This window comes from Lathyrus oleraceus, chromosome 4, assembly GCF_024323335.1.
Source record: "Lathyrus oleraceus cultivar Zhongwan6 chromosome 4, CAAS_Psat_ZW6_1.0, whole genome shotgun sequence".
Lineage (NCBI taxonomy): Eukaryota > Viridiplantae > Streptophyta > Magnoliopsida > Fabales > Fabaceae > Lathyrus > Lathyrus oleraceus.
Window position 1 is genome coordinate 360,899,737 of NC_066582.1, and position 14,314 is coordinate 360,914,050.

A 14,314-nucleotide genomic window follows, 5' to 3' on the forward strand; every position below is an offset into this window, starting at 1 on the left:
TGACAAACCAATTACCCTACCAGAAAATGAAGACATACCCACTTCAAAATGAGGGACTGATTATTATGTTTCTGCTATGTATTTTGTAATCCTTTTGGAAAACTCTTTTGTAATGCCAACTGATCTTTGAAGACATGTATTTTGTAATCCTTTTGTAACAAACATATGCACTTACTGTGATGATCAATTCTAATGTATCAGTTTAACATTATTGGTGTGTATTGTCTATAAAACACAAGGGCTAGTCTGTCACATTTTTTTCTTGTTTTTCATAAACCATGAATTCTGCAGAGAGCCATGGCTAGTCTGTGCACCAATCTTACAACAAAACCATGAATTCTGCAGGACCTAAAGAAAAAGCCAAAGTATTTAATTACATTCACCTTGAATTCTGCACTGAAAAAGTTTAAGAGATAGACTACATTAATATATTTCAATTTATTTATATGTTTACTATGTCATATTTTCTTTAGAATTACTGACTATAAAATTGTTCTGTAGTTTTCTGATGATTTTGCAATTTTGCTCTTTCATTATGATATAACTTTTTTCTGTCATTATTGGTAGATTGAATGCTGAAAGTTTAATCAAATAATGATGTTGCACTGACAGTTTAAGATTGATGAACATATTACATTTCATTGATGAACACATTACAAGTTCAACATTACATTGCTGAAAAACACTAATGACATAACAATTACATGACAGACTCATTAGACTAACTTAACCATAGCTGCTATCAACATCCATGACAGACCAATTACAAACATTAACCATAAATTTTTCCTCTTTTCCATTGCAATCTTTTTCTTCAGTTTTTCTAACTTGTTAAGCTTTCCGACTCTGCAATCTATCTCCTCAACAATCTCTTTAGCAAATTCAATCAAATAAGCCTTGTTGACTTCACATTGGCGGCATCCGGACGGATTGGTTTCTTTCACTGCAAACTCACTGACCAAATCATCCCACAAAAATAAACCGCACCCATTCTGCAATTTGAGACAAACACCACCAACAATTAATTTCGAAATCAAACTCAAAATAATAAAATGCTTCAAAATTGCTCACCATATTATTCCTGCATTTCCAAAATTTGCGACCGGGGTTTTCAATTGACTTGGAGACCAACAACTTCATGGTTTCATTGCATCCACATCTTGGTAAGTCGTTTCCAACTTCACTCGTGGAAGATGCCTTGCTGCCACCCATAACCCAGATGAAGGGGACACGGACGAAGATGAAGAGAGGGATGGATTTGGGGTAGGGATGGATTTCACGAAGAGAGAGAGGGATGGATTTGGGATAGGGATGGATTTCACGAAGAGAGAGAGGGATGGATTTGGAACCCTAATTTCTAGTTTATGCCATGCTGGAGACCTAATGAAGATTCACATGTGAAAATAAAAAAATTAAAAAGCCACGTCTGAAATAAAAAACCAAGATTCCATGCCACCTGGATATTAGGGGGTTCTATGAAGGAATCTACATAACATAAGGGGGGTATTGAAAAAATAACTTTACCAGGGGGGTAACCCTAAACTCGCTAACATTACAGGGGGGTAAAGTGTATTTAACCCCAAAATTATTAATTTTCTATTAGACAAATCAAAACACTTATAACCTCTACGATTAAGTGGATAACCCAAGAAGACACACGGAGTAGAGCGGGGTTGTAACTTATGAATGGTAGATGACGGGAATAATGGATAACATAGACAACCAAAGACTCTAAGATGTGTGTAGGTGGGATCACGATGATACAGGAGTTGTGTTGGTGACTGATTATTAAGTGTTTTACAGGGAATAATATTTAACAGATAAGTTACCATGTGGAGAGCATGATGCCAAAACGAGGGGGAACAGAAGAATGAGCTAACATAGTGCGTATCATATTATTAATGGTTCTTATTTTGCGTTCCGCTTTCCCATTTTGTGAGGATGTGTGGGGATAAGAGAAACGAAAAACTAGACCATGATCAGTGCAATATTTTTGAAAAAGCTCATTACTATATTCACCGCCATTGTTACATTGAAATGTTTCGACTTTTTGCAAAAAATTGAGTTTGAATGAGTTGAGTAAGTGACTCGAACGTTTCAAACACATGAGATTTTCTGCTAATAGAAAAAGTCCACAAGAAGTTTGTAAAATCATCTAAGAATAAGACATAATATTTATGACCAGTAGAACTTAAAATTGGAGACGTCCATAAATCACTATGTAAAATGTCAAAAGGCATCAAAGTCGTAGTTTGAGAATAAAAAAATGGCAATTTCACCTGTTTTCCTAAAACAAAATAGTCACAAACAACAGAAGAATTAAAAGGTTCACAACATATGAACTTATATTTGCGAAGGGAATTCAAAACAGACACGCCAGGATGACCAAGACGGCTATGCCAAAGATTGGATGTGAGACCGACAAAACTGGGAGGAGTGGTAACTGGATAAAGATCTCCACGACTGTCACATCTAAGAAGGGTGATCCCCATCTAAAAAATTAGAGATAGTAAAACTAAAAAGGTCAAAGGAAACAGAAACATTGTTGTTAGTGGTGAGTCGTCTCACAAAAATTAAATTTTCAATAATTTTTGGGGCATGCAGGACATGGTTAAGGTGAAGTGGTTGGTGAGATGTGGTTATTTCTGTGTTTCCGGTTCCGTGAATTGGAATTCCATGGCCACTGTCAACAATGACTTTCTGATTTGAATTACTTACTGGAAAATAAGACGAGAGATTACCTTGTGATGCGGATGCGTGAGATGTTGCGCCCGTGTCCATGTACCACTGATTGTCAGGAGTGTGGAGTGACATGGTGTGCATTATGGTCTCAATGTTTGTCGGTATTTGAGATGAGGTAGAGGTTGCATACACCTGAGGACACTGTCCTAGAATGCCTGGCTGCTTAGGAGGACCGCAGGGCGTGTCACTGAGAGGTGGGATACAAACACGGTGGCATAGTCCATGGTGGTAGAGTCCAACCCCATGGTTTTCAGGTTGGATATTGCTGTTGTTGTTGCCAAGGAGGAGAGGACCAAGGTGATGGAGTGTTGGGAGCTCCAGACTGAGGTGCACTACGGTTACCACGTCCCCCTCTACGACCCTGGTTTCCACGGAAGCGATAACGATTGTCGAGGCGGCGGTTGCCACACTGGAGGTGTCTTCAATAGGTTTCAGCTGAGTGGTGTGCATAACAGCATGAGAGCCTGTGTTTTCCATCTTAGCCATAGCAGTTTCTTCCAAAGTAAGCATGGAACGAACCTGATAGAATTCCGGAAGAGGGTTGCTCTGGAGAATCAAAGTAGCAACACTACGGTAAGCTTCTGGGAGACCAAAGATCAGCTGAAGGACCAAACGATGATTGTTGACAGGGGAGCCGACATTTCTCAACTGATCAAAAAACATCTTAAGACGCTGACAATAAGCAGAGACATCGGGAAAATCCTCTATACGAGTGTCAGAAAGCTCTTGCTCAAGAGTGACAGCTCGAGCATTTTGGTTGTCCTGAAAAATATCTTCCAAGCGATTCCGTGCTTCCATTGCAGTGGAGTTGGGTTCCAGAATAATGGTCAACAAATCGGTAGAAATAGTGGAATAAATCCACTGAAGAACGATGGCATCAAGAGTGGGTCATTGTTCATGGTTGGCGTCGGTAACGGATGGTGGCTCTTTTCCGATAGATGGAACGATGTGATGCAGGACTCGATGTGAGCGAGCATGGATGCGGAAAAGCTCGGCCCAGGTACCATATTGATCTTTTTCCATCTCAAGAATAATAGGAATGTGGTTCCTAATATTTAAGACGACAAGCGAGAGATGAAACTCCGATTTGGAACCTTGAAACTTGGTGTTCTTGGGTTGGCCGGAATCACCAGTATCGGCGTCATTGTGTTCTGAATGGTCTCATTCAGACATGGTTGCAGGTGCGACGGCAGAGGCGGAAGACAAGAGAATATGATGGTTCTCGTGTTCAGTGGCGGCGGCACAGAGGACAGTAGTCCTGTCGCGGCGACAAACTTCAAGGAGGGAGAAGAAGCATGTGGCGGCGGACTGTAATGGGGGAGAAGAAGAAACGCATTTCCACGCTTGCTTTTTATTTCTTTTAATATTTTATATATATTTTATTTTTAGAGAGAGGGATCGGTTAGGATTGATACCATGTAAGATAATGGAAATCATGTTCTTCTCATTGATCTGAATAGAATATATATACATCAACGTGTAACATTTGGTCAACTATCTAATTATGATACAACATAATTATAGGAAACTAATTATGACTAATTATAACAAAATATTCTATTCTATCAAGAACAACTTCGAATTCAAGCCATACAACAACAAAATATTCAAGCACAACTGTAAGAGTAAAATGAAGTTCTATAATTGTAGCATACCAACCATACTAGTCTAAAAGCAACCCTAAATGAATTTCTAGCCTCCCTTAGGAGTTTAGTTCCTATGAACTCTTGATTTCTAGATTATAACTATGTTGTGTTTTATGAACTTCTTTTTTTTTTATGACAATAGGAGATAAAGGTATAATGTTAATGATTCATACAAAGAGATCGAGCAATATCAAAGTTATTGGAATGTTAAGATCATAACCAACAATTAAATGAACCTGACTTGAATATTGACTAAACATTTAAACATGGTTGTCTTTGTTAGAACAGCAGCACTGTGATGAACACAATTTGATGGGCAACAATGACAGTGGTGATAATAGAATGGTACACACACACACACACACACACACTTGTTTTTAGAAAACTTGTAATAGAAGATAGAGTGTAAAATAGGAAAAGTTTTCATTGATCATTTCAAATCACAAAACAATTATTTATTTACATTCTACAATTGTTTACAAAGCCAGTTATCCACACAAGAGTAACCAATTAACCAACAAACTTGTAACAAACTTTCTAAAACCTGTTAAAATACAATTATGGATTATATTTCAACAGTCCCCCTTAATTCATAACTGTTGAACACTTATAACACCAAGTTTCCTTCTCAAAAACTCAAATCTGTCAAGCTTTAAAGCCTTTGTAAAACCATTTGCTAGCTGTACTTCAGCTGGACATTATTGTACCTCAATCATTCCATTGCTCACTTTCTCTCGAATGAAATGGAATCTTGTATCAATATGTTTACTTCTGCCATGTGAGATTGGATTTTTTCCAAGGCTGATTGCTGACTTGTTGTCAATTCTAAGTATTAGAGGCTCCATCACTTCACACCTCAATTCCTTCATCACTGAATTACATTGCTTGACAGGTTGCAAATGTTCCTGCAATATATTCCACCTCACAGGATGAAAAAGTAGTCTTTGGTTGCTTCTTTGTACACCATGATATGACTGCTTCATCGAATTTGAATACATAGCCAAACGTGCTTCTCCTGTCTGTGATGTCTCCACACCAATCACTATTTGAGTATCTAATGAGTTCACTTTTGTCACCTTTACTTATATTAGGGAATAACAGCCCATACTCCTTTGTGCCTTTTACATGCCTAAGTATCCTTTTAGCAACTATCATGTGAGTCTTCCTTGGTTCATGCATGAATTTTCTAATCACACTGACTGAGTAGCAAATGTATGGCCTGCTGTTGCACAAATACCTTAATGAACCAACCATTTGTCTGAACACTGTTGGATCAACTCTTTCTTCCTCACTGCACTCATCAATTTTTGAGTTTGTCTCTGATGGATTTGAAATTGAATTGTAGTTACTCATTTCAAACTTCTCAAGTTGTTCACCTATGTACTTCTGCTGGTGCATCACTATTCCTGTCTTCATCTTCAGGAATTCCATTCTTAGGAAGAATGAGAGTTCACCTAGATCAGTCATTTCAAATTCACATTTCAACTTGTTTTTCACTTTTTCAATCTATGATGTTTTGCTTCCAGTGATGAGAAAATCATCCACATATAGGCAGATTATCATGGTTTCTTCTTTACTTGAGCTTTGCACATATACACCAAACTCTGCTAAACACTTTTTGAAACCTTTTTGAGTGAGAAACTGATCAATCCTCTTGTTCCAGGCTCGAGGGGTCTGCTTTAAACCATATAGAGCCTTATGGAGTATATACACCATATTCTCTTTGCCTTGTACTTAAAAACCAGGAGGTCGTGACACAAACACAACCTCTTCAAGTGGACCATTTAGAAAGGCAGACTTTACATCTAAATGATAAAGTGACCACCTTCTCTTGCAAGCTAGAGCCACTATTAGTCTTACAGTTTCAAGCCTTGCAACTGGAGCAAACACCTCATTGTAGTCAATGCCATGTTTTTGTAAGAACCCTTTAGCCACCAACCTGGCCTTATGCTTTGAAATTTTCCCATCAGGATTTTATTTCAGTTTGAAAACTCATTTCATATCTATCTTCTTTTTCTTGTCTGGCAAGTTAACTAGCTCCCATGTGTGATTCTTCTCAATTGATTAGAGTTCTTCCACCATGGATTTCTTCCATGCACCTATCTTTAATTCTTATTCAAAGTTGAGAGGTTTGGAATATGCTAATAATGTAAAATGAATGATATAACCTTCATCATTTACTGCATTATCAGAAATCACAACACAGTCACCAAACCTGCTTGAAACTTGTCTGATTCTTTGAGGTCTCACAGTTTCTTCCACTTCTTCATGCTCATCTACATAATTATTGTTTACTTCTTCATTATCTGACTCATCTGCATCATCATTGTTCACTGATTCATCACTTGAATAAGGATAAATGTAGGTTTATTGACTCTCTTCACTATATACTGGTTCCTCTTCCCATTTCCACTTCTCAGCCTCATTGAGAATCACATCTCTACTGATATGTACCTTTTGAGTAACAAGGTTATAAATCTTATAGGAACTTGTAGGATGGTAGTCTATAAGTATCATAATCTCACTCTTATGTTCCAGCTTCCTTCTTCTAACATCTGGTACATGTTTATAGCACAAGGAGCCAAAAACCTTGAAATACTTCACATTAGGCTTTCTTCCACACCAAGATTCTTCAGGTAGTTTTAAATTTTGCTTCTTTGTAGGACATTTATTCAGAATGTAAGTAGCAGTAGTGACTGCTTCACCCTAAAACTTGTGTGGTAGGTTTTTCTGCTTTATCATACTTCTTGCCATATTCAGTAGAGTTATGTTCCTTCTCTCAACTAGCCCATTATGCTGAGGTGTATAAGGAGTTGTTACTTCATGCACAATAATTTGATTGAAATAAAAGGTTTCAAATTCCTTTGAGGTGTATTCTCATCCACCACCAGTTCTCAAGATCTTAATAGATTTGTCACTTTCCTTTTCTATTAAGATTTTGAATTTCCTGAATACCTCTAAGGCCTCGCTGTTAAACTTGATTGTATACAGCCACATCATCCTTGTAAATTCATCAACAAATGTGATGAAGTACATGCTTCCTCCCAGTGAAGGTACTTCAGAAGGACCACATATATCCGAGTGAACTACCTGCAGTACTACACTAGCTCTTTTAGGAGCTTCAGAAACAAAGGAGGACCTACCTTGTTTACTTTTCATACACACTTCACAAATTGGTTTTTTTGACATTTAGTTTTGGCAAGCCATACACCAGTTCTTTAGTATTCAAGTCACTAAGACTTCTAAAGTTTAGGTGACCATACCTCTTGTGCCATAAGTCTTCAACACTTTCACTCACTACTGCAGACAAGCACATCATCTTCTCACCTGAGATGTTGCATCTGTATGTTTTATTCTTTGACATGTTTCATTTGAGCACCAAATTCTTCTTTGCATCAAACAACTTCAAAGATTCACCACCCATAGTCACTGAGAATTCCTTCTCCACCAGTTTACAAATGCTCATGAGATTACACTTCATCTCAGGGACATACATCACACCTTCAATAATGATTCTTTTGCCAGCATTGCTTCTGGTCACTATATTTCCACTACCTTTAGCTACAAGGTTTCTAATGTCAGCCAATTTGATGCTTGTTTTCTTGCTAGTATCAAAGCTTTCCAGCCACTCTCTATGTGATGTCATGTGATTAGAGCACCCAGAGTCAAGAAACCACTCTTCATTTTTATTTTTTTTCATCACTGGTAGTAGCCATTAACAACGCTATGATGGAGTCCTCTTCATGAGCCAGATTTGCTTCTTTATCAATTTTTTGATCTTTCTTGAACCAACATTCATCAGCAAAATGCCCATGTTTCTCACAGTTAAAGCATTGCACTTTACTTTTGTCAAACCCTCTCTTCTTGTTTTGACCTCTGCCAAAGCATCCTCTCCTTGAAGATCCAGCTTTGTCTACACACTTGTTCTTCCCATTGTTGGACCAATCTGCTATGCTCTTTCCCTTCTTCTTGAAAATCTTATGATTTCCTTCTTTCTTGAAAGTTTGAACTTGGAGTGCTTGTTGAACTAATCTTTCAGAGCTTCTATCAAACACCAGGAGCTCATGTGCTTCCAGTGAATTTTGCAATTCTTCGATTTTCACAGTTCTCACATCCTTTTCTTCTTGGATAGCTATAACTATGAAATCAAACTTTGTTCTTAAAGATCTCACCACCTTTTCTGCTACCATCTGACCTGTAATGTTCTCCCCACAAGTTTTCATTTGGTTGACAATGGCTGTTAGTTTTGAGAAGTAATCACTCACTTTATGATCTTCTTCCATCTGCATTATCTCATACTTTCTTCTATAGGATTGTAGCTTTACTTTCTTCACCTTATCTCCACCAGTATGATAGTTTTCTAAGATATCCCACGCTTATTTGGATCTTGTTGTTTTGGAAATCTTCTCAAGTGCTGATTGTCAATATTCTGCTAAATGTAGAACAAAGCTTTGCAATCTTTCTTCTTAGCTTCCTTGTATGCATTCTTCTGCGCATCAGTTGGATTCACCACTAAATCCTCATAGCCATTATTCACAATTTCACTCACTTCTTGTGCTCCAAATAGAGATTTCATCAGCGCACTCCATCGGTCCCAGTTCTTGCCATAAAGAACCAAAATATTTGATCCAAAACCATTGTTATTCATCTTGCCTATCAAGAATCTATCACTTAGTGTTTCCCTTGGTTGTTCCCCTCACTTTTCAGCATCACATGCAACCACAACACCTACAATATGTCCAGCTTCACACGTTGACAAAACAACAACTGGTTACTTCTTGGAACACAAAGAAATAGGACTTCCTAGATATTTAAACAAATAACCACAAGTACTTCTTTTGTCAACTTCGTATCCACACCAATCAGAGTCTGAGTAACTCATAAGCTCTATATTAATTTTTTCTTCAAAAGGCAACAAAACTCCATACTTCAGAGTCCCCTTAATATACCTCAGAATCCTGACATCAGCTTGGTGATGAGATCACTTCGGTTTACTCATGAACCTACTAACCATTCCAACTGCATATCAAATGTCAAGTATGGTATTACACAAATACCTTAGACAGCCAACCAACTGCTTGAAAGTTGTGGCATCTACATCATCACTTTCAGAATCATAATCCAAATTTTGGTTTGTTTTTGATGGTGTGACAACAACCTTACAATTCAGCAGCTCGAATCTCTTCAGAAGCTCAAGTTCATATTTCAGTTGATGCAAAATGATACTCTTCTCAGAGTACATAAACTTCATCCCTAGGAAATATGTCATTTTTCCTAGATCAGTTATCTCAAACTCATTCATCAACACCTTTTTTAACTTAGCTATCTCATGTTCACAACTCCCCGTTAGCAATATGTCATCAACATAGAGATATATCCAAATCATATTGCCTTCAGAAGTATGCTGAACATAAACACCATACTCCATTAACACTTTATGAATCCTTGGAGCTTGAAAATGAATCAATTTTCAGATTCCAAGGTCTAGGAGCTTGTTTCAGTCCATACAATTCTTTATGTAACCAGTACACCATCCCTTCCTGATTCTTTTTCTCAAATCCAGGAGGTTGTGAGACATATACCTCTTCTTACAATGGACCGTTCATAAATGCATATTTCACATCCAGATGCATCAGAGGCCAATTCTTATTAGAAGCTATCGCAATCACGAATCTGATTGTCTCATGTCTCCCTACAGGAGCAAACACCTCAAAGTAGTCTAACCTAGGTTTTTGTAGAAAACCACTCGTCACTAACCTTGCTTTGTGTTTGAAGATTGATCCATATGGCTTCAGTTTCTCCTTGAAAACCCATCTGACGTTGATAGATTTCTTGTTCTTTGGAAGCTTAGTCAACTCCCAAGTCTTGTTTCTTTCTATAGCCTCAAGTTCTTCTTTCATGGCCTTCAACCACACTTTCTTCTTGAGCGCCTCTTAAAGACTGACTAGTTCAGAGTATACTAACATGGCACACTGAATGACTTCTCCTTCAGAGTTTACTTCAGTATCTTGTAGCATGTCAAACTTTGCAAACCTTCTTGGTATGCTTCTAATTCTTTGTGACCTCTAAACAAGTTTAGAATCTCCTTCGGATGCTGGAACAGTATCAGATGCTGGAATCCCATAAGTACCATCTTCAAGTCTGCAATATTCTCAGAGTCTGGATGTCCACCAAAGTCTGAATCACGATTAGAATCTGGATCAGAATAAGATTCACTTTCAGAGTCAGACTCGCCTTTAGATTCAGACTCTCCTTCAGAGTCGCTTTCAGAATCAGCTTCTCATTCTGACTCACCTTCGGAGGCAGATTCTCCTTCAGAGGTTAACTCAGGTGTTAACAATACACAAGAGTTGGATTGAGATTTACTCTAATCCCATGTTTACGATTCTTTCACAGTAACACCTATGCTGAATTCAACCTTGTTAGTGATAGAACAATAGAGCTTATAAGCACTTGTACTACGGTACCCTACAACCAACATGACTATGCTTTTCTCATCCAATTTCCTTCTATTAGCATTTGAACATGTTTGTAGAAAACAAAACCAAACACCTTTATATGACTCACACTTTTCTTATCTCCTGTCCATTTCTATAAAGGAACAGTTTCCTTCAGCTTCTTGGTTGGACACCTATTAAACACATACATTGAGGTGGCAACAAATTCTCCTTTTGCATGCTCCTTGTCATTGAAGGAGAAGAGCGATCCAAAACGCATCGGAATTTAAAATTTCTCCTTTAGTGATCCTTACGAATGGGCATGATCAGTGATAGAATCGTTACCTCTTGTGGCGATTGTAACCTTTGATGCAGATCTACGGAGCGATCACGAACATTGAACGATAACAACACCTCTACTCAATCCACGCGAACAAATTCCTTCAATCTCAGTGCTAGCTGCTACGAATGAAGGCTTTGAGTGAGTGAGAGAGAGAGAGAGAGAGAGAGAGAGAGAGAAACGAAATTACAACTGCACAAATGCTTCTACACAAGGGTTCTATTTATAGAACCACTTGTGTGGGCTGCAAGCTAAAAAAGCCCACTCAAGTGTATGTGGCCCATATCTTATAATATGCCAAAATCACTTAAGCGTGTGGTACTTTGCCATATTTCGTATTCTACTTAAGTACACCGCACCTTACGATGTTCTACAATTCACTTAAGTGCACCGTACATTACGGTATTCCTTAGTTACTCTATCTCTCATCAATCCATCCTTTTGTGTGTGACCCTGTAGGTTTTCGCGGCATTGGAAATGATATTAAATCACATATTTAATATAATAAACAGTGAGCAGTATCTAGCAACACATCACTGCTACCCAAGACACGAAAATATCATGTGATCTGACAAATCCTTTTGTGATAATACTTATGTGTACAATTACCCTTTTGCCCTTATGTCTATATTGAACACAAGGCATAGACCGTGTCATCCTTGTCCAGTTCAATATTGGGCCCATAGACATTTATCCTGTTACGCAGGATGGGCGAATTCCATCTAGGCCACTCATGTCCCTTAGCATGCTTCGTGGAGTACCCATCAACTGTCTTTATGGTCATCCAGTTATGGACAAAGTTTGATCAGCAATAAGGCACTCAACTCTACATCTAGGGTCCATAGTGGTTTCAGGTCGAAGGGTGGTATACACCGTTATCACCATGAGAATAACTTATGACACTTTGTATAACATTATATATAGTATTCTCATAGTGGGTCAATCCAGTATAAATATTACTCTTAATATTCATACCCATGTTTAAGACTTGATAAGTCCTTATCCATGATCCATGAGATGTGATCATCAGTCTATATACATAATAGTCTTAATACTTTAATGTTATCCCACTTCACAATAAAGCTCGACTATGGATACTTTAAGAATAGTGTCCTTATGTTTAACGTGATCTCATGATTAAGTCACACTTGATACATTAAATGGACTATCTATTCTAGGGACTTTATTAGACAAACATAATAAAGAAAAAGTACTTTTATTATTAATAAATAATTCTATACAAATACCAAAAGTGTTGGCCTCTAGGGCTTACACCAACAATCTCCCACTAGCACTAGAGCCAATCAGGCATACCCCTAATGCCCATAGATCTAGGATGGCTATCATGCTTCTGTTGCGCAAGAGGCTTTGTCAGTGGGTCAACAATATTGTCAAGTGTAGGTACTTTGTATATTTTCATATCTCCTCTATCTATTATCTCTCGAATGAGGTGATAACGCCTAAGTATGTGTTTGGATCGTTGGTGAGATCTAGGTTCCTTAGCTTGTGCGATAGCACCATTGTTATCACAATAGAGACCAATGGGATTCACAATGCTAGGAACTATGCCAAGTTCACTAATGAACTTTTTGATCCAAAAAACTTCCTTTACTGCACTTGAGGCAGCAATATACTCGGCCTTGGTTGTAGAATCAACAACTGTATCTTGCTTTGAACTTTTCCAGCTCACAGTGCCATCGTTTAAGCAAAACACATAACCAGATTGCGATCTAAAGTCATCCTTATCTGTCTGGAAGCTAGCATCGGTGTATCCAATTACAGCCAGATCTTCCTGACCTCCATATATCAAGAATGAGTCCTTAGTCCTTCTCAAATACTTAAGGATATTCTTGACAACTACCCAATGAGCATCACCAGGATCATATTGGTACCTACTCGTTGCACTTAAAGCATACGAGACATCTGGTCGAGTACATAACATGGCATACATGATACATCCTATTGCAGATGCATATGCAATCTTATTCATGTGATCCCTTTCTTCCTTAGTTGAAGGGGATTGTGTTTTTGATAGATACATGCCATGTTGCATAGGTATGAATCCTTTCTTGGAATCATGCATATTAAAGCGTCTTAGCACTTTGTCTATGTACGTACTCTGACTTAGGCCAAGCAGTTTTTGTGATCTATCTCTATAGATTCTGATTCCTAATATATAGGCTGCTTCACCTAGGTCCTTCATAGAAAAACATTTCCCCAACCAAGACTTTACTTGTTGCAGGGTAGGGACATCGTTTCCAATGAGTAATATGTCATCTACATATAATACCAGGAAAACCACTAACCTTTTTGTAGACACAAGGCTCATCTTCGTTCTTGATGAATCCATATTGTTTTACTGTTTCATCAAAACGAAGATTCCAGCTTCTGGAAGCTTGCTTCAATCCATAGATTGATCTTTGTAACTTACATATCTTTTGGGCTTCATCTGGTATGTCAAACCCTTCAGGCTGTGTCATGTACACATCCTCAAGAAGATTCCCATTACGGAAAACAATTTTGACATCCATCTTCGATATTTCATAATCATGATATGCAGCGATAACAAGTAAAATTCGAACAGATTTAAGCATTGCAACTAGTAAAAAGGTTTCATCATAGTCAACCCCGTGAATTTGTTTATATCCTTTAGCAACCAGTATTGCCTTATAGGTATGTACCTTACCATCCATGCCAGTCTTCTTTTTAAAGACCCACTTGCATCCTATAGGGTTAACTCCTACAGGAGGCTCTACCAAGGTCCAAACTTGGTTTGTGTACATGGAATCCATTTCAGATTTCATGGCTTCTAGCCACTTCTCAGACTCGGGACCAGTTATGGCCTCTTGGTTGGTCACAGGCTCATCTTGATCCATGAGTAATACATCACCTTGATCAGTTATGAGATATCCACATCTCTCATGTAGGTGACGTATCCTGCTTGACCTACGCTGGTCTTGTTCTACTTGAGCAGGTTGCTCTTCCACAACTACTTGTGTTTCCTGCTCTAATTCCTCCATAGGTGTATCAATGCTTTGTGATTCTTGAATTTCTTCAACTCTACTTTCCTCCCACTGATTCCTTTTGAAATAAAATCCTTTTCTAGGAAAACTCCAGTTCGAGCGGCAAACACTTTGCCCTCAGAAGGA

At 38.1% G+C, this 14,314-nt stretch overlaps 3 protein-coding genes across 3 annotated transcripts; all 3 read right to left on the reverse strand.

Annotated features, from left to right (window-relative positions):
• Positions 1 to 716: 716 nt before the first annotated feature.
• Positions 717 to 1,443, reverse strand: LOC127137424 (uncharacterized). The gene is made up of 2 exons (XM_051063885.1): positions 1,072 to 1,443; positions 717 to 992 (listed from the first exon to the last, which is right to left on the reverse strand). The coding sequence occupies exons 1-2, from the start codon at positions 1,210 to 1,212 to the stop codon at positions 717 to 719; spliced, it is 417 nt and encodes a 138-aa protein (XP_050919842.1). The 5' UTR covers positions 1,213 to 1,443.
• Positions 1,444 to 5,264: 3,821 nt separating this feature from the next.
• On the reverse strand, positions 5,265 to 5,819 carry LOC127137425 (secreted RxLR effector protein 161-like). Its single transcript, XM_051063887.1, has one exon. The coding sequence runs from the start codon at positions 5,817 to 5,819 to the stop codon at positions 5,265 to 5,267; it is 555 nt and encodes a 184-aa protein (XP_050919844.1).
• A 2,255-nt stretch (positions 5,820 to 8,074) lies between these two features.
• Positions 8,075 to 8,677, reverse strand: LOC127137426 (uncharacterized). Its single transcript, XM_051063888.1, has one exon. It carries the CDS (start codon positions 8,675 to 8,677, stop codon positions 8,075 to 8,077), a length of 603 nt encoding a protein of 200 aa, XP_050919845.1.
• Between the last annotated feature and the right edge of the window lie 5,637 nt (positions 8,678 to 14,314).

Excerpts from the sequence above, each read along its gene's own strand:
- LOC127137425 (XM_051063887.1), bottom strand. The coding sequence starts at position 5,819 with ATGGAATTCCTGAAGATGAAGACAGGAATAGTGATGCACCAGCAGAAG.
- LOC127137424 (XM_051063885.1), bottom strand. The coding sequence starts at position 1,212 with ATGGGTGGCAGCAAGGCATCTTCCACGAGTGAAGTTGGAAACGACTTA. Across the intron at positions 993-1,071 it reads GGAAATGCAGGAATAATATG|AATGGGTGCGGTTTATTTTT; the intron begins GTGAGCAATTTT and ends CTCAAATTGCAG.
- LOC127137426 (XM_051063888.1), bottom strand. The coding sequence starts at position 8,677 with ATGCAGATGGAAGAAGATCATAAAGTGAGTGATTACTTCTCAAAACTA.